The following is a 26,322-nucleotide window of genomic DNA, read 5'->3' on the forward strand; positions in this document are numbered from 1 at the left end:
GGCTTTCTATGGACTGCCGGGCTTATTCCTTCCATGGAGATACGACTGCCGAGTTCCGCTGCTGCCTTTATCGAAATCCTCCAGAATGGAGGCACTGCTACCCTTCACGGCACCGCGAGACGAACACACTAGGAGATCCAGGAACAAAAAGCTTCTTGTGAGGGGTGCATGACCCTTTTATTTCCACTCTTCTTTCTCTGCATTTCTCGCATTCCATGATGTCCAGCCAACACACTCACGTGGTCTTACGTCACGGCGTCCAGCCTTCTTTGCTATCGCACGTGTGCTGACATCACGCTATTGCTCGGGGCGAGCCGCTCTCTCGCATTACTGCTCCGTGACCTTTGGACTTCACTTCCCCCCACATCTTGAATTTGTGCTAACATTCTATATCTTTTAATACATATTACTTTATAAAACTCTTGCTAAAGGTTTACACTTCCATTATTGATTTTAACTCATTTGTGAGTGGTACTAAATGCACACTTATTTGTTTTCTCATAGTAAAATTTGCTTGATAAATTTATATGACATTAATTTAATACTCAGAGGCAATCAATCACATGTATTTATATTCCTTTTTTATTTGGAAACACATGTTAGACTATGATAAGATTGGAGTTCCTAAAATTCCAATCTATCACAATCCAACATTAGTAATGATGTAAATTTTTCATGTAGTACTATCATATCCTTTACACCCCTTGAGGATACATGGCAGGAATTTGATGATGATGATGTTTGTGTATTTTAGTCTAGAGTTCACATCTGAGAATTGCTCCACTTTTATTCACTTTAAATCTTTCTTATATGTTCTTCTTTTCAATATGAAATTCACTTTTATCCTCCTCAAGACTAAATGGTGATCACTTCCAATTTCAAATCCTCTGTACACTCTGGTGCCCTGCACCAGGGAGAAACATCACTATCAACAACAACATAGTCAATGAGACTATTCTTATTCCTTGCCTCTTCTTTCCATGTGAATTTGTGCACATTTTTATATTGAAGTAATGTGTTAGTAATAACCAGTCCATGTCCTGAGCAGAAATCCAATAGGTATTTGCCATTATTATTAACCTTGCTATTTTTTCCAAATTTTACCAAAATATGTTTGTTATGTCTGACAATCATTACCTGCTCTGCTATTTAGATCCCCAACAAGGACCAACTTTTCCTTTTTCATTGTGTCAGGTGCTTTCTCTAAAGTCTGAAAAATTTCCTCCACTTCTACCTTAGTAGATCAGTGGAACCATAGGCACAAATAAGTCTCATTGTCCAGTTCCCCATTCTGATATTTGTCCACATCACTCTACTTAAGACTGCCTGCAATTCAAGATTAGTCTCATATTCAGTGTTGAATACTATGGCTACTCCTTTTCCTTGATTGTCATTATTGCCTGAATATAACATTTTGTATTTATTGCTCAGAAAGAGCTCACCAGTTTTTGTCTTTTTTGTTTCAGTCACTCCTGCTATATCAATCTAGTATTTAGCTAATTCCTCAGCTAGCTCCATTTCTTTGCGATTCAGGCTTCTTATGTTGATAGTAGCAATCTTGAACTCTGGTGATGTTGAGTTGAGGTGTTTTAGGATTTGTTCCAGTAACTGACTTTTCGCTGTTTGTCCTGGTTCCCTGGCAAAAACAACAGGGGCCTAATTAATTGGGCAATGCCCCAGCCGGCATGAAATTCTGTCATGTTGTATCATCATTTGAAATTTGGTTTAAGCCAATAAGCATACAATTTGGTTAGCTAAATCTCAGATTGCCAGCCCATCCTCATTCGTTCAGGTAGATACCTAACAGGATGCACCATGAGAAGGTGAGGATTGGACATTAGGTCAGAAGCCCTGGTTCTCTGCATTTCTTTAAAGGCTATGTGGAGGTCTCCTCTCAGTTATACAGCTTTGACCCTTAAGTGAAACAATACAATTGTAATAGACAAACGATCTAAAGTCCTATTTTGGCACCCTCTATTGTTGTAAGGAAAAAAATAAAATTTACAGCTATGTGGGAGTTGCTCTTAGGATAACAGTCTCCCAAATTTTTGGCAGAGAGCAACTCCTATATAGCTGTAATTTTTTTTCCCCATACAATATTAGATGGCACCAAAATAGGAAATTTAGATCTTTTGCCCATTACAATTGTATTTTTTTATTATTATTATTATTATTACGGGTATCTCCATGGAGTCAGTAGACTCATCGCGGGAGACCCAAACTAGCAAAACAATATCTATCATATCTCTTCTTGAATTCATTTACAGACGAAGAGCTCACAACTAAGTCAGGCAATGAATTCCACTCATTCACCACCCTCCAGGCAAAAAACCTTGTTCTGACACCTTTGTTAACCACACTCTTCTTTAATTTCCAGAGATGACCTCTTGTTCTTCCATCACTTTCACACAGCTGAAACATTTCCCCTGCATCAATCCTATAAAAACCTTTTAGCAATTTGAATGTTTCTATCATATCCCCTCTTCTTCGCCTATCAACCAATCTCTGCAATCCACAAGCTCTCAATCTATCAATGTAGGGAGCATTTTTTATATCACTCACCAACTTGGTCACTCTTCTCTGAACCCTCTCCACAGCCTCCTCATCTCCAAGGAATCCAGGTGACCAGACCTGAGCACAGTAATCCAAATGTGGAAGTATCAATGCTTTATAAAGGGGAATAATAACCTCTTTATCTCTGGATGTCAGTGTGTTCCTCAACAACCAAGTAATCCTATGTGCAATCTTGGACACCTTAGCAATGTGTCCTCTGAACTTCATCTCCCTATCTACCAATACCCCTAAGTCCATAGCCTCATCAATCTCCTGGAGTACCTTTCCATCGATGTAGTACACAGCTGGTAATCTTTTAATCCCAAAATGCATGACTTTACACTTTTCCACATTGAACTGACATCCATTTTCTTTTGCCCATTTTACCAGCTTATTTAAATCCTCCTGCAAACTTTCAACATCAGCTTGATTTTTTATTGCACTACACAACTTTGCATCATCAGCAAACAACTGAATATCTCCCTTTAAGCCGTTTCCTATATCATTTATATACAAAATTAAACAACATTGGCCCAAGCACAGAGCCCTGAGGCACACCACTGGTCACCTGCCTCATTCCGGACTCGGCTCCTCCATACACCACCTTATGGTATCTCTCCCTGAACCATTCTCCTATCCATATCACCAATTTAATATCCATTCCCATCTGCTCCAATTTGCGTAACAGTGTTCTATGGGGCATCCTGTCAAAAGCCTTAGCAAAATCCAGAAGTACCACTGTGTAGCCAGTTCCTTTGTCCAACTCAGATGTTATTCTATTATGAATAGTTAATAGATTGCTAAGGCAGGATCTACCTTTAACAAAACCATGTTGGCCTCTATAGAGTATCATATCCTGATCCACCCATTCTTGAATTTTGTCTTTAACCAACTTTTCCAATACTTTTACCACTACTCCTGAGATGGTGATTGGTCTGTAATTCAATACCGCAGTTTTAGAGCCACCCTTATGCAAAGGAACCACTTTGCCTAACTTCCACTCCCTAGGGACCATACCAGAGTTCAAACTTAAGTTAAATATCCAGGTGAGAGGGGTTGACAATTCATTTGCACATTCACGCAACACCCGAGCTGATATTCCATCTAAGCCTACCGCAGTGTTTGCATTTAAGTTTTGCAATATATTTAATACCTCTGATTCTTTAGCTTCAATTCTCACATTAGGTATTGCTGTAGGTATAGAAATATCCTCACTTGGGTGATAGACTTTTGAAAAGTGATCACTCAGTAACTCGACTATTACATCTGATTTTGTCACCTCAATACCATCAGCACCCACTAAGGTTATCCTTTCGAAGTCATTCTTCCTCTTACTTGCCACATAGCGGAAGAACTCTTTGGGATTACCCTTGATCTCTTTGGCTAAGGTCTTCTCATAATCTGATTTAGCTTTTCTTACTATGCTGGTAACCTTCCTAGCTTGAGCCTTGTACTGCTCATGGGTGTCCTGATCGCCTTTCTCCTTGTAAATTCTCCATAACATTTTCTTTTTTTGCAGTTCAAGCTTGATACTACTGCTCATCCATCTAATGCCTGCCTTGTTTGACCTCCTAACCATGGGGACACAATCTGATATTGCTTTCCTCAGATACCCGCTGATTTTATCCCAAGCACTGCTAACATCTTTCCCTTGCAATATGTTCTGCCATGGGATGGCTGCAAGCTCACTCCGAAGGTTGTTATAATTGCCTAACCTGTAGTTCTGTACATACCCCTTCTTAATAGAAAAATCCACAGATTTTGCAACCTCCCAAGTCAATACCACATGATCGCTTTCACCAACTGGAGGTAACGAGGACACCTTACTTATGCATATAACCTCTGAACCAATAACCAGGTCCAACACTCTCACACCACGTGTCCCTTCAGTTACGTGCTGTTTCAAGTAATTATCTCGTAGAAGATGTATGAATTCCATTTCCTTTTTGCTACGTGATATTTCCTCCTTCCAATTGATATCACCGTAATTAAAATCCCCCATAATAATCACCAAGCCTTCACTCATTGCACTAAGTTGCTAATGCATGAATTCAATATCTCCCCCCGTACTCCCTGGCCTATAGCAGCATCCAACTGTATATTTGGTTGCGTTGGTCACTATTTCGCACCAGACTGCCTCAAATGAACTCTCATTCACATGTCTATCATCATGATATACTACTTTCTTTGGCTGCAACACATCAGCTATCATCAACAGTACTCCTCCTCCTGTTCTATCTTCTCTATCCTCCCTGAAAATACTGTACCCATCACATTCAATTCCAGTGACCACATCTTCTGCTGACAGCCAAGTTTCACTAATCCCTACAACTTTTGGTGAGATTTCACTGACTAATGCCAAAAATTCTTCTCTCTTATTTCGAATGCTTCTAGCATTGGTATACAAAAATTGCAGATTCCCTCTAGATCTTGTACCGGATTTAGAACTGATATATAAGTCACTAACTACCGTAGTCCTATGCCGATTTTTATCCCCTCTCTTCTGCAATTTATTCAGTCTATAAGGATCAATAAATACACAATCAGTGCTAAAGTTTCTCTCTCTTACACTCAACCTTTTCAATATTAGTTTCCCTGCCCAATAACTTCAACCTGTTCAGAAAACAATAACTTCTTCAATCTCTTATGTCCTTCCATGTTAAGATGCAGTCCATCTCTAGCATACAACTGCCTTTTTCCTTCAAACACACTCCAAACATCAACAAACTCCAGACCTCTTTTTCTGCACATTCTTGCAATCATATCATTCATTATCATTGCTCGTCTACTTAACTCGTAATTGTCAAAACGAGGCAGCACACACACTATTCTCCCATTGACACTTTTCCTCTTCACAATATCTAATAATGTTCTTAAATCTTTTCCTACCCGATTTATACTACCTCTCAGGTCATTCGTACCCACCATAACTATCATCTTGTCTGCTTCATGCCCTCTCTTTATTGCTAAAGCCACTCTTTCTATTGTCCCATCAGCCAAGCACTCCTCATGCATACCACTCTCCATACCCTTATTCATAGAATCACCATATATTTTACCACTCTTAACTTCATTCAAGTCCACACTCATGGACTCATTCTCTACACTATTCAGCATGACTCTCCCAGCTTCATTACTCAACTCTCTATTACTTACCCCCCCACTCTCACTACATCTCATTTCTTCTAGGCCACTTGTGGTTTTATTATATTGACTCCCAATCACTCCCATACTATTTATTACTGAATCATTCACCAAAGACTCACCCATATGTAATCCTGTTCTAGTTACTTCAGCTAAAGTAATCTCTATAGTCCTAATTTCTCTGTTTAACACATTAAACTCCGCTTTAACTTCCAGTATCTCCTTACCGATCACTTCCACTTCCTCATGAAGAAGATGAAGGTCATTTTTCATTTCCATAAACTCCCGCCGAAGTTCTTCCACTACGGTCCCGATGTCAGCTTCCATTCCTAAACGCTCCAGCCTATCCCGACACTTCTCATATACATCGACATTTTCGTTCTTCTCATTTTGCCAGACCGACCACAGATCCTTCACATTTTTCGGTGCATACATATAGCAGTTTCCGCAACGCATCCATTGCGAAAAATCTAACGCTGAGCCGGCCTTTCTTGTAGTAGTAGAAGTCCTGCGCGCCGCTGACGTACGTTTCTTGTTGGACGCCATCTTTACACGTTGATATAGTGAAACAAACGGCAGTGAAAACACAATATATACAACACAGTTCTAAACAATAATACCACTGAAGGACACTTGTTTCTAACCGATGCACAACTGCAGCACAATTTGTGACAAAAAGCCACACTATATTTAACTTTAAAAACACGTTTTCTAGACTAGCTAAACTCGACCGCCACATTTACCAAGGACACTAGCGCCACCCTCAAAAATTGCTCAATTCAGTGAGAATCGAACTCACTTCTTTCCAGTTGATAAATACGTTTCGCCCTTTTTCCAACTGCACTACAGGGACGCTAGTTTTTTTTTTTTTTTTTTTTACATAAAATATGCGGCAATTAAAATACGAACAGTCATTAAAGACATTAAAATTTGAAGTCTTCTTTTGCCAAATTAGGAAAAACTTGTGTATTTAGTTATAGCTTTTGTACCTTCAGATACTGCGTGCTTTGCTAATTCTCCTGGCATTATAAGACGTACAGCGGTTTGAATCTCCCTGCTGGAAATAGTTGAACGATGACTATATTTTGATAGTCGGGCTGATTCCGTGGCAATGCGTTCAAATAAATCCATAATCAAACTATTCATTACAGCCATCGACCGACTGGAAATACCAATGTCAGGATGAACTTGTTTGAGCACTTTATAAATGTAGGTACCAAAGCTTTCTCTTCTTTTTCTCATGGGTTTCTTTTTCTTGGTGGTGCTGTGGGCAGCAACCTCAGGAATTTTGACTGTTTTCATAGCTTTACCAACTTTTGGAGCCATCACAAACAAAAATTCAAACACTGCGAACTTTAAAAAAAAAAACGGGTCAAATCTAAATCACTTAAACAGACCACCTTTTTCACTTATTCACTGTTGTGTATATATGTGTTGTGCTCTGATGATGCTGATTTGAAACATAAGCAAGTTAATAAAACATCTGTTTATAAAATAGTATAAACATCACCATCTAAGCTTATCTGTTAGATTTTAAGTTGTTGTAAGACTGAAAATCCATTAATCTTTTTCCATTTTCATTAAAACAATTTTTTCCACAATTTCCCTATCACAAATGGTACTGATTCATTATCTATTCTTGTACTTAGGTCATCTGCTATTAGCATAAAATCATTTGGGTTTATTTTATCTAATTTTTGTAACAACTTACAAAATTATTCACTTTGTTTATCTTTACTTTCTACTGAGACATATATTCTTATAGTTGTTAGATGGATTCTGTTTGGTTTCATGCTTGTTTCAAATAATCATTTATCTCAATAGTTATCCTTCTAATCCTTCTCTCTCTCTTCTCTTCCATTCCCATGACATATCTATATATTTTGTTCTGATTTTGTTTCTCTTAATTTCTTTATTTCAGTTACTACTACCAGATCTTCTCAGATGACAATTTTGATTTTTCCCATTTATCTGCTTTCAATATCCATTTATCCATCCTGGGTGTTTATTCAAAAAGGGCTAAAATTTTTTTTGAAAAATTTTGAGTAATATGATCTCCAAAGTTAGTTACCAATCAGAAGTTTGGTGATGAGGTTGTCACCTTTGGCAGGCAGGCCAGGCTGCCCGAGGAATGCCATTTTCTCCATTCTGTATCTTAAGGTTATCCTGCCAATTTTCAGCCCTGTTTGTTTTTCACCGGCTTCACCACCATGTAAAAGAGTGTGTGTGTGTAGGGGGGAATGACATTTGGTTGGAAGAGACTATGTGGTGCACATTATCAATCCATCAGCAGCCTGGCATATCACTCAAATGTGGAAATTGCTTCATTGAAGAAAATTACTTGGGAATAAAAGATGAAGTGGCTATCTTTACTGAATTGATCAATTCAGTAAAGGTGATTTAATAGAAAATATTGTTTTAGGATTGAAAGTGAAAAATTTGGAATAATATTACTGGTCACAATTTGGATGAAAACAGCTTGCTTTTGAGGAGGATTTTAATAAGTATTCCTTTACTTAACTGTATGCTAGATACAGATTCACCTTTACCGAGTGGTTAGCATATCTGCTCTCCAACCAAGAGACTGCAGGTTTGAATCCTGCAGAGTGCATGGATGTTTGTGATTGTCCTTCTAACCAGTTATGATATGTACTGCTGTGTCCTGGTGCAGCATGACCTTTGATGCCTTAAGGGCTGACACCAAAAATCTATGGCATTTCATTTCTTTGGTAAGAGAAATTATGGAATATTTTATGTAGGTAAGGATCATGAGAATATTACTTCAATACTCCCAAAGCTATATCTATGTAAAGCTATATGTAAGGAAAATGAACTGAGACAAACTACCAAAAAAAAAATGATGTTCAACAGCATTAATGAAGGGGAAAAAAATCACTATAGCAAATCTTCCACTATAATAAACTATTTCTCTGATTCATATGTATTTGCTACAGTGATAATACACTGTATTCACAAGTAAAATATGTATTACACTTTTAACTAAACATCTCCTCTTTGCATAATGTAATCACTAAATACCACTGGCTGGTATGAAGACTGTGAATTATAATTTTAAACAATCAATAATGATATAACTGACATGCCCTATTCTTTAGTATTTTACACAGAGATGCTTTTTGTTTCCTTTTTTCTATGATATAGTTCATGATGCCAATTAAGAAATTTTGGCACTTACTATTCTAATATTAAAATTCTTATTATACTATTATAATAGATCTACTCTAAATTTCTTTGCTTTGCCTAATGTTGCAAATGAACACACTCTTTTCCAGTAAAATGCAAATCTACTCAGTAATCATTCATTAAACAATTACCGAAGTAGTCATTAAAAAAGAATAATAAATAAGAGAATACTTATGCTTCATGTAATAATTATTAAAGATCAACATTTCTTAAAATGTATCATTAAGGTGTAGCTCAGTTGAAGTTGCGTTTGCACTCTATGGCACTTGACAGCATGAAGAAATAAGTTTTAAAAGAGGTATAATGTGAGTAGACATATTGATACAAAATTAATAACAGAAAAAACTCATGTACAAAGATTATTTAATAGTATAATTTTCGCCTGTGTGTCACAGGCATCTTCAGTACATTAAGCTCAAATTAAACAATAACTGACAATTCCAAAAAGCGCCACCTAAGTAGCTGGTGTAAGATAACTAAAAAAGTCAATAACTTTCCTTAAAAAAATAAAATAAAATAAAATAAAAATAAAAATAAAAAAAAATAAAAAATAAAAAAAAATCAATACAATAAAAAGTTAGGAAAGATGAGCTGATTTGTAAAGTACTATCTCCCATAAAGGGCATAGACGTAAGCCGTTGGATCTGTTTAAGTTAGGAGAATGAAATAGAGTTTCACATGTTCTGCAACATGCCATCTTCACCAGACACAGAGTTCATTGGAGAAAGACAAAAGTTCTTCACAAAAGTCAGTTTCTCATGGAACGCCTTTATAAAGAAACATGTGAAACTCTACTTCATTCTCTTAACTTAAACAGATCCGACGGCTTACGTCTATGCCCTCTTTATGGGAGATAGTACTTTACAAATCAGCTCATCTTTCCTAACTTTTTATTGTATTGATTTTTTTTTTTTTATTTTATTTTATTTTATTTTATTTATTTTTTTTAAGGAAAGTTATTGACCTTTTTAGTTATCTTACACCAGCTACTTAGGTGGCGCTTTTTGGAATTGTCAGTTATTGTTTAATTTGAGCTTAATGTACTGAAGATGCCTGTGACACACAGGCAAAAATTATACTATTAAATAATCTTTGTACGTGAGTTTTTTCCGTTATTAATTTTGAATCAGCATGAAGAAAGACTTATAAGTTCGAGTCTAGTTACTGAATGGAGGAACATTTTTGCCAGCCTGGTTGGCCGAGTGGTTCGTGTATCTGCTCTCCAGCCAAAAGTCTTCAGGTATGAATCCTACCATGGGCATGGATGTTTGTGAATGTCTTTAATTTACAGACAAAAACATACTAGTGGTGTTGGTGGGCAGCAGATGGCGTTGGTGTAGATGATGATTATAGTTAGTGGAGACAGAGAGCTGTGGAGTAGATGCCCTTCCTCGATGAGTCTTTGGACTCCTTGGAGGTGTCACGTGATGATAATAATAATAAAATGATCTGACAATATCAGAGTTTTGACAGATAACAGACTAATTTGGAGGGAAATTGTCAGTAAGAAGTTAGTATTAATGTAGACTTTTCATGCAGTACTATCACAGTATCCTACAGCCTCCCCCCCCCCGAAGGATTATATCAGAAACATGATAACGAAATAAATATTTATAGATGCTATGAATATCCAGCAAAATTAAGACTTCATTATAAAAGATAAAACTACAAACTGATATGTTAACTTTGTGCTAAGTGATCTTTTATAACACCACATACCTCAATATATGACAATATTCCTGAGAAAGAGACATCCATACCTTTAACAACATATGGAAGTGGAAGAAACTTATTACCTCTGTTGAAAAAAGTAAATGATTTAAAAACCGCTGTTCTTGTAATTATTACATATGAATTTCATATTGAATAAATACTGAGCTTCATGAAATAAATAAAAAGTCATCACTAGATATTTTTAATATGTTGCAAGCCACCTTTTGTCTTATAGTGCAGCATATAGTCAATATGGTACACTTCCTAATAATTTGTGACATAATTGTGAAAATATTCTGCCATTCTTTCCATAAATTCATTTATAGCATATCCATGCAAGGTACTACAATTTGAGTATACTTGAATTACTACTTCTTGACAAAATTACTATCTCTTTATTTTGTCCATTATATGAAGGGTTTTCTTCAGAATGTATGTAAATTTGTAAACCTATTAGACATTAGTACCATGAGTAGGCAAAGGAGTAGAGAATCCAGAAATCTTAAAACAAGAAGCACAGGCTAAATATATATATAAAAACATCCCTATCAATCCTATACTCTGACTCCCATCTTTGCTTCCCAAATTTTAACATCTTACACTTGCTACATTAAACTGACATATCAACAGACACTTGTCCATTCAGAAAGTCTAAGTCCTCTTACAAAGCCACAACATCTACTCTATTCTTCATAACTCAACTTTGCATCATTTGAAAACACCCATATATCACAATTTAAGTCACTTCCAATGTTATTTACATACAAATTAAACAATAATGACCCCAAAACAGACCCCTGGAGCACACCACTGGTGACCTTCCTCTTCTGGGATATCACTCCCCCATACACAACCTGCTGATACCTATCAGACAGCCAATTTCCAATCCAATGCACTAATCTACTGTCCAACCCTATCTGTTCCAATTTAACTACTACTAAGTTGTCATTTGGCAAGCCATTGAAAGCCTTTTCAAAATCTAAATATACTATTGTATATGCATCTCCCTTGTCCAATGTATTTTGTCATTGTTACCCTTGTTATAATAAATAAGCAGATTGCTAAAACACGATCTTCCTTTATCAAATCCATGCTGTCCATTAAAGAGAATTCTGCTGCTGTCAACCCAGTTCTGAATCCATGTCCTAACTAGCTTCTCCAGCATCTTGACCATAACTCTAGACAAGACGATTGCCTTATAATTCGAAGCCCTAGTATTATCGCCCCCTTTATAAAGTAGAACAATCTTTCTAGTTCTTTGGAACTTGGGCCAATCTAAGACTCATAAAACAGTAAGTTAAACTGTTGTTTCTTTCTCCCTGGAACATTCCCTCAGGACATGGTGTGATATATCAAGTCCCATGGCCTTGATGAATTCAAGTTTACTTAATTCCTCACATACCTCCTCACTCACCATCAGTAGTTCCTCCCCTTCCCACTGCTCTCAAGTGTTCTGCATTATGTTACAATCACAAGGATGAAATACTTTAATGAACTGCTCATTTAACACCTCTACTATAATCTCCTAAATGTTCATGATTCTCTCATAATCATTCTTCCTTCCACTGGCCACATATTAAGAAAACTCCCTAGGATCTCTTTTAGCCTCATTTGTAACTGCTGCTCATACTGCACTTTTGTTACCCCTTACCAAGCAAATCATCTTCCTTGCTTGCTCTTTGTACTCATGTAACTGATTACCGCTACTCATCTTATGCTGCCTCCAAAATGCCTTACTGCTACTCATTTTATGCTGTCTCCACAATGCCTTTTTCTTCAAGATTGCATGCTTCACCTCTTCAGTCATCCATTTTATGCCTACCTTATTTAATCTCCTAACCTTTGGAACACACTCAATCACTGTCTCTGCCAGACCAAGCAGCACTGATTTCCTTCCCATCCAATTCCTAATTCCATGATATCGCTGTAAGCTGCCACCCAAGTTTGTCATAATCACCTGCCTTATAGTTCCACATATAATCCTTTCTCACAAAAGTCCTGATATGGCTAGCAACCACCTAAGTGATCACTTCATGGTCACTTTCACCAACTGGAGGAAGATGACACCATTTAAAATAATATCTTCTGATGAGATAATCAAATCCAAGACCCTCGATCCATGTAGCCTCTGTTATGTGCTTAAGATGTTCCTCAAAAACTCAAGAAATTCATTCTCTTTGGTTCCAGATGCTGTCTCTTCATTCCAGTCTATATTACCATAATTGAAATCACTTATAATGATCATCCTTTTCTTATTAGCCAGATCAAATTGCCTAAACACTTCATTCTCACTACCTTCCACATTACCAGGTCTATAGCAACATCCTAATAAACACTTCATCCTGTCCACCTCCACTTCACATTATACTGCTTCAAAACCACTGTCACCATTTGCTCCTTGTATGTTCACCCTATGGGCAGAGCTCCTCTGCCATCATCAATAGCACTCCCCCCTCTTTTTTTTGCCTTGTCTGTCTTCATGAGACTGCATATCACTTCATCTCTTTCTATCAAAATGTCATTCTTGTTCAACCATGCTTACTTATTAAAACAATTTTTGGGGGAATGAATTCTATCAATACTACAAATTCCTTTCCCTTGTTTTGAATACTTCTAACATTTGTAAACATACACACTGGCTCATTTCTGTTTCTATAACAAGTTCCACTGATCCTACTTCTTGGATATGACTCTTCCACACTCTCCCCTGTCCATTCCTCTTTATCATCACTGACATTACACCCATCCTCAGACCTAAATGTTAACCCTGCATGTACCCATCTACTCCTGAAACCATCTACATTTCTCATGCAGTGTCTCCTTGTTGACCCTGACTCTTCTGTTTCACTGTTCGTCTTGTGTCCCTTCTCTCTCATTCTCTTCATTCATGCTACTCACCTCTCCATTAACAAACTCTCCTGCTCTTCCACAACACTTCTTGCTTCCTCAGGTTTTCCATTCACTTCAGTCATAACTTCCTCTTACAGCAACAGTTTCTCTGACTCACACCAAATCTATTTAACTATTTAAATGTAGCCCATCACTTTTACACAGCTCTATCTGTTCCTCAAATTCATCCCATACATTCGTAAAATGAACTCATTTCTCCTTGCACAACTCTGCCAGCATACCATTCATAATCTTTGCTCACCTTTTCAACTCATCATTATCATACCTGGGCAATACAATGACTGCCTTATCTACCACTGTTATCTTTCACTCTCCTTAACAACTTCCTGACATCCATTCTTACATTATCTCCTTGTTAGCAGTCAAATGATTTGTGGCAACTACCAACTCTTTAGCTTATGTATTCCTCTTATCCAATGCTTCAATCACCATGCTCATTCCACCTCCTGGAAAACAAACTTTGCGCATATTTTCATTCACCACACCTTTCATTCATCATAGAATCACCACATATTGATATTCTCAAATTTTTAATACCATTCTTCTTCACATTTCCATGCAAATATGTAACTCTCCTCATATATTTAAATTTTTGCCTCATCTTTACCAACTCTATTTTCATCTCTTCAATTACTTTCTCATTGTCATTTATGCCAATTGCATTTTCACTACCTTGCATGTCCACTGTCTTACAGCTCACAGCCACTAACTTGCCACTGGCCATACCTGCTCTCTTACCACTCACTGCTAATTCACTACCATCTATGTATCCTATCACTCAACGTTGCTAACTCACCACTAGTTTTGCCTGCTGTCTTATTGTTACCATTCATGCACTCAATTATACTGTCAATTCCACTTACTCCAATAGTGACATACACGATCTTTTGCTTGCTACCACTCACATTCAGTATCTCATAATCCATAGCATGCTACACTTCTTGCACACCCAAATTCTCTCATCACTTCTATTAATCCTTTCTATATAAATATCTTCAATCTCTGCATACATATTGCAGCCTCTTGTCATTTTTGAAAAATCTATGCCACTTGCATTTGTCCTTTGCACCAATCTACAGTAAAAGTCAGGAATGGATGGATAGAGATGAGTACACCATACAGGAAGGGGGTCAAAATTGTTTTGTGAAGGGTAGAGTCATGTCTCTGTAACTTACTCTTTGTAATAAAGTGACATCAGAGTTGGATAAATGTAACAGTTACACTACATGGTAATACTGCTGGATTTTGCCATGCCATCTGACAAGATTCTGCATAAAATTCTGTTACATAAATTGCAGCAAATGAGAATGAATATGAAGTAGCCAATGGAGAGATATCAGGGAGTAGTTTATGAAGGAGTAGAATCCAATCCTTGAGAAGGCCTATGACTAATGGTGTTCCTCTCACTCACCCCCTTAGGCTCTGTACTTGGCTACTGCAGATTTATTTGTACATCAATGATATCTGAGGCAAAATATTCATTTGTTTGCTCATGTTTTTTTTTTTTTCTCTGCAGATTCATAATTGAGTAATAGTTAACAAAGATAATGCATACATCTTACAGGATTATTTAAATAGACTGGCAGTATGAGCAAAGGAGAATGGTTGCCAATTTAATATATTAAATGTAAGGTAAGGGAATTCAGAAGACATATTGCAAATATGTTTAGGATTGTATAGGATTTGGGCCATTACAGGCTGGTGATTGTGCAAATATATAGCCTCTTCCAGCCAAGTCAACCCCACCTTCATATGGTATGACCCGTTTTCACAAATGGTGCTCTGCTAAGGCACGTATTACCACCTTAAAAGCATATCTTCCCTAGATGGAAGACATGCTAACTAGAGCACTAGATGTCTTTTATTGCCTGAATAGAGTTTCTAGATTTCTGTGTTCCCTTTCTTCCCAGTGGGAGTGATGATCTGGGCTTGCTCTACCAATATTATTACTGAACTAGAGAGCCAGTTCTTAATTTGAAGGTACAGCAGCAAAGCAGTTTTCCACATGCTGGTTGCCAGACAGTACACAGGGGGACTGAACCTAATGGTAATGGGTCTACTAGAGACTTCTTGATCAGCTGACAAATCCTGCTTATGCTGCTTACTCTGACAGGTAATTTGCCTAGAGGGAGTCCGAGTGATACATAGTCAAAAAGGACTGTGTGGTAAAGGTAGAAAATGAAGACTTTAAAGTGAGAAAAGGAAATCAGAGTAGATAGAAAAGCAGGGATCCCAGATTGGATAACATTTGACAAAGATATCAAATTTCACAAAAGCACACATTCCTCCTTTTTTGCAGAACACATCATGCAAGATGTAGTTGGGATAGTTGAGGTGGGCCATAGTTGTGGAGTATGCCAATTGGGATTCAGTTAGGAATAAATGATCAGATTTTGATTCCTGTAATGTGCATGTATGCCTTATTCCAGATGCCTTATTGGTGAAATGGATATGGAAGTGTTTTTTATTGGAAGAAATTTTGGGTATGTTGAGTATATTTTTTATGATTTTATATAATTTTTTGTTGTATTTTTCATATTTTTGCTGTTTTTTTTTCTTTTTTGGCAACTTGTGAGATTTTTTTTACAACTGTATTGATACTAATATTTGTGTGACTATCTTTCATGGAAGGATTAATTCAGGGTGTTGGGTATACTTATAGAGCAGAACATGCAGTTAGAATGTGAAGCATTTGTGTGCATAATACTCATGTCTGGACACAGAGAGTGCCCAGACTCTAAATGACTACCAAACGTGACCTCAAACATGCCCCTTTTGCACACTGCTGTACACTGACTCTCTCTCTAGGCAAATGACCTGTCAGAGTAAGCAGCATAAGCAGGATTATTTGTCAGCTGATCAAGAAGTCTCCAGTAGACCCATTACCATCAGGTTCAGTCCCCTGTGTACTATCTGGCAACCAGCATGTGGAAAACTGCTTTGCTAAACTAACACCTTCTGAATGAAGGACGGTGACATTTTCCGTATTAGCTTTTCACCTGTAGCATGGATGAAGAAAAATACTGGTACATTTATACTGGAATCACAAGCCTTTCATTTCTTACTTCTGTTATCAAATGATGTATCTATAGTATTGGTACTTGGTTTGGATCTTGTCAGAGCCCCTGAAACATCTGAGAATGAAGAATTCATACTCAAGAGATTTTTTTGTTCAGTGCCAGAGCTCTTCACCCACCATAGATCCACACATGGATGTCCAGTGACTATGCTTGGGAGTGGAATGCTAGGGCTACTCTGAATGCTATACTGGCATCACAGCAAGCCTTTAGTCCAATCCCTGAACCATGGGAGGATAAGAACTTACTGCAGTGCCACTGATCCTTGCAGGCAAGCCCCACTACCTTACTAATCCTGGCTGGACCATCCAGGACTGCTCACCTTGCTGAAGCAGAAGAAGCTAAAATAGTGCAATACTACCAGGATCCCCTCTTTCTGGATGTCTATGGGTTTCACTGCATGACAAACATCATAGCAGGCATTGGATCTCAGTGATGATGGTCTAGAAGAAAGGATAATAAAAAATACTCAGAAGCAGAGCAAAGAGAAAGAGTAAGAATGAAAAGTGCTACTACCATCACTAGAAGGTCTCTTCCACCACGAACAGGGCTCCATGGGGAGGGGACAAAATGAGGAATTGGATAATAAGACATGTACCTATGATCCCAGAGAAAGCTGTATTAGGGAAGAAGTGAAAAAATTTTTCAAGGCATTAGAGAGGGTAGCTAACACAAAGTTAGAGATCTACACAGAGGAAATGGATACCAGATATATACAGTCGGGTTTCTTTTTATGTGGTAGATACGTTCCACAGAAAACTGCATATAAAAAATCGCACAAAAAAGGCCTAACTTACATTGCGAATTAGGGATACGTTCCATAATTTTCTAAAACCACATAACACCGAAGCAATGAATTAAAATAAACCTGAAATTGCATAAAAAAAGTTTATGAAAATTCAGGAAAATAAAAATGGCTAAGTTTGTTTTAAAGCTTTATTCATTTAATTTTATTGAAAAGTAAAAAAAAATTTTTTTTTTACACTTTGTCATCAGAATTATCATCGCTATTAGACAATATTCGGCCATGTTTGCGAAAGGTGCAAAATCACTTTCATCACTAGAAGAGATAGCGCATCAGATCTGTATGGTAAATGTTTTTTCACAAACAGACTTAGCTTCACTCTCGTTCTGTGCTGATTTTTTCTTCTGACAATGTAATCAGTGATTAAACTTTGCAATGATGATTTCACAAATTTTTTATACAGCTCGCAATAACCAGACATACAGTTCTTCAGCTCACGTTGAATTTAAAGGCTCATTCAGAATTTGTGTCATTAACAAGAATATGATTTTCCAATTTATTGCACAGTTCAAAACCTCGAATTATATTTGCAGTGAGGAGGAGAGGTTTTTCTTCTGCTTCACCATTGTTTTCTGGATCTTTGACGGTATCTAAAGTTAATCGATATCCAATAACATCATCGTCACTTAAGGCATTATGCACAAGCAATTCGTCTACATCATACTGGCTAAATGTATCAAAACCTTCCCACCAATTTAATGTGCCAAAGTAATGATTTCAGCTGATAATGTAGATGTTTGCATGGTTGCACTGTTTGCAACACATCCAGGCCAAGCTGCTTTCCAGCAGGCATTTAAAGTTCGTGTTCTTATTTCAGTGATAGCAGATGCAACATGATTTAAGCATTCCAAAATAGAAACTTTTTTCCAAACGACAGTTACTGCTAATGATTCATTTTCTAGTTTATCCAATATAAATTGAAAAGTGTGCTTAACTTAATATTTTTTAAAAGTAGCAATTATGCCTTGATCTAATGGCTGAATAATGCTTGTTGTATTGGGTGGAAAAAACACTACCTGCACATTTGGATGACTCGGTGCATTGTCAACAATTAATAAAACTTTAAAATCGAGAACTTTTTGCTTCATATATGTTTCTATTTCTAGTTCAAAGCAATTATTGAACCATTCAGTAAATACAGAAGTTGTTACTCAGACCTTTGTATTAGCCATCCAATGTAATGGCAGCTGTTTTAGATCTTTGCCTTTTAGAGCACGTGGTCTTAGAAATCAATTTACTAGGAGGGGGTTTCAACATTCGATCTCCTGATGCATTGCTATAAAATAACAACATTACTCGATCTTTGCTTGCTTTAAACCCACTTGCTTTTTTCTCAGACTTTGCGATGTAAGTTCGACTAGGCATTTTCTTCCAAAATAATCCTGTTTCGTCAGCATTAAACACTTGATCGGGACAATATCCACCATCTTCAATAATTTTGACTGCTTCTTCATCTGCTGCTGCAACCTCACCTGTAATCTTCACGTTATGAAGGGCATTCCTTTTTAAAAATCCAGTGAACTATCCTTTGCTAGTCAAAAATTCTTTATCAGCCTGGGAAGTGGAAGTAGACGGATCCAATTGCTTCATCTGTTCATAAAACCAAAGAGTTTTTGTTTAATTAAATAACCACTTATAGGAATTCTTCTTTGAGTTAATTCTTCAATCCAAATTATAGCTCTCATTTCGTGTTTTCTAATAAAGCATCTCTTGAGTACGATGATAATTTGGCACTTAGTTTTGTGCCAGAAATGACAGATTTTCTTATTACGACTTCGTTCTTTTTAATTGCTCTTATAGTAGATTCGCCTAAATTAAAATGTTTACCAATCACCGTAGATCCCTTTCCTTTTTGCTAAGCGATCTAAAAATGTTAAAATGCTTAGCAAATGTGCAAGAAGTTATATAAAATTTTATTTTTAATTTGGCAAAAATGCAAACATACAAATTCAACAAAAGTATTTTAAAAGTCTTCAAAATATCTTTGTGAGCTTTCTGCTCAGCAAATGAATCTAGGATTTGATCACAGTTTATTTTATGGATTGTTTCATTTCTGAAGGCAGGTCTTGATAAGTATTATTGACTCATCTTATGCTGTAAATAATTTTCACTGCATTTCATTTTACGGAAGGTTCAATCAGAAGTGTACAAAATAAGATGTGCATTTTATTTATAACAAAAATAATATGAACCTATTTTCTCCTTTATAAGTTATTCTTATTCAAGAAACTTTTAAAAAAACCTTAGGGTAGTAGCAGCCAAATTTGAAGTTTATATTTGGCGAGAGTGCACAATTAATGAATACTGAAAGATCCAAAAGTTCACCTCACAATTGATATAATTAGCACAGTCATTTTACATATTTTTAATTCTTATTCTGTTCACATTCAATGTATAATTTTGATTCCTGTTTGTTTTTTCTATCCCATTAAACTGCTGCTGGGGAAAATCCTCCCCCACTCCTAGATTGATCCATCCCAATGTTGGGAATGAATGAGTTGGTTATAACAATGTTTGCTACATTCAGAGTCAACTGTACTAATACCATATTCCAACATAATTATAGATGTGCATAAATTCACATGGAGAGAAGACACAAGAAACCTCATTGGTTTGTCTGACAATTAACAGACAAGAAAAGTCTCATTGACTTGTGATCTGCACCAAATTTGGCTTGAAAATCAGCAACAAAAAGTCAAAAACTATGAAAATAGCCAGGAACTCAATTTTATTCTCATTGGAAACCAATCAAAAGTAAAATATTTCATTTATTTAGGTACAGTTTTTAGCAAAGATGGCAAAGTGAATATGGTACACAATAAACAAAGCCTTATGGTGGGAATCCAGTTCAATAAATACATCTAGAATAACAGAGATATCACCCAAAACGCCAAACTAGTGGTATAAATCTAAGAGATCTGAGAGTTGGTTTAGAAATAAAACAGTAGGTCAAAGAATAGAGACCAATAATATCCAAGTTTTGAGAAATATTAGGGAAGTGAGCAGATGCCTTGCTAACAGCATCATATTACAAATTATGATACTAGAGATGAACTTTACATTTTTTTTTTAATATCACACCCATGTGTAAGAAGTTGCAAGGCATACAGCAAATAAATGCCATGTGTGGGCTAATTGTTAACATTCTTAACAGTCAAGAATGTGCTAGTGGAACTAATCTAAGGTTGTATGGTCACACTTAAACAAAATGGGAAGGGAAAGGTTAACAAAATAGGTATTTTTGATGACAGGAAAATGATCTACATTAAAATCCATAAAGAACTAATCGTCTGAAAATTGAGACGTAAGGGGAAGAATTCATTTTAAAATATTGATAACAGAAACATTCATGTTTAATATTTTTTATTGTAAAATTTTTGGCTAAGTTTCATAAGCAATGTCGGCCTGGTTGGCTGAGTGGTCAGCATATCCGCTCTCCAGCCAAAAGGCTGCAGGTTCGAATCATACCGTGGGCATGGATGTTTATGATTGTCTGTGAAAATACTAGTGGTGATGATGGATGGTAGTTGGCAGTGGTGTAGATGATGATGGTAGTTGTGGTTCATTGTAGTTGATGGATTTGAGTGGTGGAGACAGAGTTGTAGAGTAGGTGTCCTCCCTTGATGAGTCTTTGGGCTCCCTAGCGGTGTTATGTAATAATAATAATATAGTTAGAGAAAAACTCAAAAAAGAATAATTTAATTGAAAGCACATGATATTATGTGCAATATCAGCTGCAGGAGAATAGCTCCATCTGCATTATAGATATTCAAAATAAATTACAATAAATTTATTAATTAACTAAATCAATTTATGATTTAGTTAATTAATTTTAAATTATAAACAAAATTTAATTACAATTATGGAACACATGAATGGCGAGTATTGGCTAATATAACTTTCAAAAATTGAGAAAGTTTTAGGCAATCGTTTTTGTTCTGATTCGGGTTGTGAATGTGTGCTTCACAGCTTTCTTTGTGGAGTCTTTCTAAAAGAAAGTAACTTTTGTGTAACACTTTGGTTTTGTTCCACTGAATTCTGTGTCTGTTTTGTAGATAAAGCAATGTTTACTGACCAGATTTGTTGGGTTCATTAAGAGAAACGTATTTCTGATGTTCTTCCAGACGAATTTGTCCAGATCGACCAGTTTGTCCATAATAATATAAGTCACAAGAGCAGGAGGTTCTATAAACTCCAGGATAAAATAGAGGGGATATTTGTCTTTTGGTTAATTTTTGGTTTGATTAATGTACAAGAAGGCAACTTGTACATTAATCTGTCAAAATAATCTTGCTATTTTTTCAGAAGGTCCTTTAGCAAAGGTTGGTTGATTGGTACAGCCTCTGCTACTAATGGCTCAAAAAAAAAGTTAAGCAAGTTTGTGTGCAGTCAGTAGTTGGAAGAGGATTAATCGTTCGATGCTGTTGGCACACTCTCCCTCGATGAGTCTTTGGACTCCCTGGAGGTGTCACATAATAATAATAATAATAATAATAATAACAACATATGGAATACAAATTTTGGTAATTTCTTCTTGAGGAGGGTTAGAATTGTGGCCATAATTATTATTTTTTTGATAGTTTTTGCATTATAACCATTTGCATTAAAGGTAGTTCTGATAATAAACAGTTCTTTGTTTAAAAGAGAATTTGTAGAACAAATTTTACAAGCTCTGTCAACTAAGAATTTGATTACACCATATTTCTGACAAGGGTGATGATGAGAATTAGAATCAATATATATTTACCAGTATGAGTTGGTTTTTTATATATTGAGAACTGTAAGCTGCTGTTTGGTTGACGTAGAATGAGAATATCCATAAAGACCTACATCCACCAAGATCTAGGTGGACTGATGTAGTTAGAAGACTGATAGCTAAGATCTGACAATAGGGGAGCTTGATAAATAACAGACTAATATGTAGGAAAATTGTTTATAAGATGTTAGATAAAATGTAAACCTAATTATTTAGTATCCTGTACATTCCTTGAATGTACAGGTTTCACCTGCATATGCTGTTCCACATGGTTTAAGGAAAAGAATGTAGCAAGACTTGATTGGCCTGCATAATGCCTCAATCCATTTCAGAACAAAGAGACAAGCTGGAATGTTCACCTGTGTTCTAACAATGGTTAACACACACTGGTTAAATGGTAAAATCGTGGAGAGCATGACCAGCAGTATGAAAAGTGTGAGCATCCCAAATACCTGACACATTTTATCACAACATAGTGGGGAATATACCCAAAAGGGTGGGTGGGGAAGTAATCAAAGCCCAAGGAATCTATTCATATGCTTATCAAATCATGTGCAAGGTTCCTATGATATATATATATATACATACTGCAATCCCCAATATGTATTTCATCATTAGGTGTGTGGCTTTGTGAATATTGGGCCACTTAGTTGATCCATCTGATATTAATACTTTCTGGGTACAAACCAAACTGAAAAAAAACTCAAATTGCTTTTCTTTATGATATGCAGCTTTATGGGAAGTGTGTTTGCTTCCATAGCATTCAACTGCTCAAAGTAAGGCTGTTCAATTCTAGTCAGAAACAAAAGGAATGTTTCTAGTCTAGGCCTTTCTTTGGCCAGTTCCTGAGTTATCTGATCTTTGACATGAGCAAATGGGATCTCTCCCTACTTCCAGGAAACTTGGATTTTTATTATTAAAAAAAAAAAAAAATGATAGAACTCCCACTATTGCAGATAATGAATATTTGAGTTTAGGGCCATGAGATGTGGCAGTTGTCTGTCAATCTCTCTCTCAAGAGTCTTAATTCACTGATTGCTCAGGTTAACTATCTATCAGGAAAAGTTGAAGGAATAGAGATTGCCTGCCTTCAAAAGTTAGTTAGGGCTAAAGAAGTTCCACCCATTCCCACTGGGAAATAAAAGACATTACAGGATTTCTTTTATTTATCATAAAGAAAGCAACATACTTTACAAACTTAAAATGAGATTTATTGTTATGAACTTCTTTAATTTTTTTTTTATAAAGTCATCAACATTATTTATAATATAAAAATGACAGCATATACAGTTTCTTAATAAGAAAGAAAAACTTTTGTTATATTTTTAAAGCAAAAAAATTTAAGTTATCTCAAAACTTAATAATACCTAAGAGTTAGTTGATTACCAGTATCTTATGAATATCAGCAAACGGTAATACAAACCTTTTTGCAAATTGTTCAATGTTATAGCCTGGACTTGGATCATTTGAAAGCTGTGAGGAAATATACATACAAGCATAAACAAACAGTGTTCAACCATCTATTACAAACTAAATAAATCAGAAAATGAGATTTAAATAAAGTAACAATTACCTCCTGTAAAAAATTCATACAGCAGTTAAGAAAAAAGTTTAAAAAAAAAGTTTAAAAAAAAAGTTCAACAGTTTTTTCCTTCTAATAATTGCTTTCTTGTTGAAGAACCATCAAAATAAACTATAAACCATAACAAGTCAATTTAATTTAGGTAGATATGCCTATAGGGGATGCTTAAGGGTCAAAGCTGTATAACTGAGAGGAGACCTCCACATAGCCTTTAAAGGAATGCAGAGAACTGACCAGGGCTTCTGACCTAAAGTCTAATCCTCACCTTCTCGTAGTGCACCGTTGGGAATCTACCTGAATACCGAATGAATGAGGATGGGCTGGCAATTTGGGATTTAGCCGACCAAATTGTATTCTTATTGGTTAAACCAAAATAAAAATGATGGTACAGCATGACAAAATTTCATGCCGGCTGGAGCGTTGACCGGTTAAACAAGGCCCCCATTGTTTTCGGTAGGGAACCAGGGCGAACAGCGAAAAGTCTGCTACTGGAACAAATCTGAAAACACACCCCAACTTAACATCAGAAGAGTTAAAGATCGGTACAATCAACATAAGAAGCCTGAATGGTAAAGAAATGGAGCTAGAAGAGGAATTAGATAAGTACCAGATCGACATAATAGGGGTGACTGAAACAAAAAAGACAAAAACTGGTGAGATCTTTCTGAGCAATAAATACAAAATGTTATATTCAGGCAATGACAATCAAGGCGTAGATATAGTATTCAACACAAAATATGAGGCTAATCTTCTAGAATGGCAGGCAATCTCAAGTAGAGTAATGTGGGCAAACATGAGAATGGGGAACTGGACAATGAGACTTATTTGTGCCTATGGTCGCACAGAAGGTTCTACTAAGGAAGAAGTGGAGGAATTTTTTCAGGCTTTAGAAAAAGGAAAAGTTGGTCCTTGTTGGGGATCTAAATAGCAGAGAAGGAAGTAATTGTCAGACATACAAATATGTTTTGGGAAAATTTGGAGAAAAGATCAAAGCTAATAATAATTATTATTATTATTGTTCCGGGCAACTCCAAGGAGTCGACAGACTCATCGAGGGAGGCCCTAACATCATGTCAAGAACAACTATTCGACATTGACACAGCATATATCATACCTTGCCTTGAACTCATTCACGGTCGTAGAACCCGCAACAGACTCTGGAAGCTTATTCCATTCATTCGCCACTCTCCAAGTAAAAAACCTAGCTCTAACACCCTTGTCAACCACGTTCTTGCCCAGCTTCCATGCATAGCCCCTAGTCCTCCCACCACCAGTCATATTTTCAAAAATATCTTCTGGATCAATCTTATAGAAACCCTTCAGTAATTTGAATGTCTCAATCATATCACCCCTCCTTCGCCTATCGCCCAATCTCTGCAACCCACAAATCTTCAACCTATTCTCATAAGGTTCATTCCACAGACCATCTATCATCTTGGTCACTCATCTCTGGATCCTCTCCACTTCCTCCCCACCATGAAGAAACCCTGATGCCCATAACTGGGCACAGTAGTCCAGATGGAGTCTTATCAAGGCTCGATACAGAGGAACAACAACTTGTTTGTCTCTGCATGTTAAAGTATTTTACAGAAGCCAAGTGATTTGATGAGCTGATTTAGCCACTTTTGCAATGTGCCCCCTAAACTTCAATTCCCTATCCACCAACACTCCCAAATCCCTGGCCTCATCAATCTCCTGGAGTACAGTTCCACCAATGCGATATACTGCTGCTATTCTTTTCACCCCAAAGTGCGTAACCTTACACTTTGCCACATTAAATTGACATCCATTTTTCCTAGCCCAGTCCTCCAAACTATCCAAATCATCCTGTAAAATTCTGACATCCTGTGCACTCACAATTGCTCTACCCAACTGTGAATCATCAGCAAACAAGTGAACACTTCCTCTCAAATCCTTTCCTATATCATTGATGAACAAATTGAAAAGCAGTGGTCCAAGAACAGAGCCCTGCAGCACACCACTAGTCACAAGCTGTCTTTTAGACTCCACTCCTGCATAAACCACTCTCTGGTATCTCTCCCCATATCTATCCCCATCTGCTCCAGTTTACTGATTAGGGTTCCGTGTGGTATCCTGTCAAAGGCCTTGGCAAGGTCTAGTAGTATCACTGTAAACCCATTACCCCTATCCAGTTCAGCCATCACCGTGTTATAAAACGTAAGCAAGTTACTGAGGCATGATCTACCCTTCACAAAACCATGTTGTCCCCCATACAATATCCCATTTTCATCTATCCAATCCTGTATTCTTTTCTTGACTAATTTCTCTAAGACCTTGACAATGATTCCTGATATGCTAATCGGTTGGTAATTTACAACAGCAGTCTTGGAACCACCTTTATGCAGTGGAACTATTTTCCCCTCTTTCCACTCCCTCGGGACTAACCCAGACCCGAGACTCAAATTAAACAAAATGGTCAAGGGTACTGACAATTCTTTAGCTGCTTCTCGTACGACACGAGCTGGTATACCATCCAATCCCACGGATGTATTGACATTGAGATTATGCAGTAGACTACTCACCTCCACTTCATTCACCACAATTCTTGTATAATCTG

At 36.7% G+C, this 26,322-nt stretch overlaps 1 protein-coding gene across 1 annotated transcript in view; it reads right to left on the bottom strand.

Moving 5' to 3' along the window:
* The window catches only part of Tcs3 (Probable tRNA N6-adenosine threonylcarbamoyltransferase Tcs3), a 142,813-nt gene that overhangs the window by 39,314 nt on the left and 77,177 nt on the right, over positions 1-26,322 (bottom strand). Inside the window, exons 7-8 of the mRNA XM_090398354.1 lie at positions 23,586-23,635; positions 10,621-10,699 (exon numbers count right to left, since the gene is read on the bottom strand). Coding sequence (XP_090254480.1) covers positions 10,621-10,699; positions 23,586-23,635 — 129 coding nt within the window. The remainder of the gene's footprint in view (positions 1-10,620; positions 10,700-23,585; positions 23,636-26,322) is intronic.

This window comes from Typopeltis vanoorti, chromosome 9 (assembly GCF_054136105.1).
Source record: "Typopeltis vanoorti isolate ZY-2024b chromosome 9, IOZ_Tvanoo_1.0, whole genome shotgun sequence".
NCBI lineage: Eukaryota > Metazoa > Arthropoda > Arachnida > Uropygi > Thelyphonidae > Typopeltis > Typopeltis vanoorti.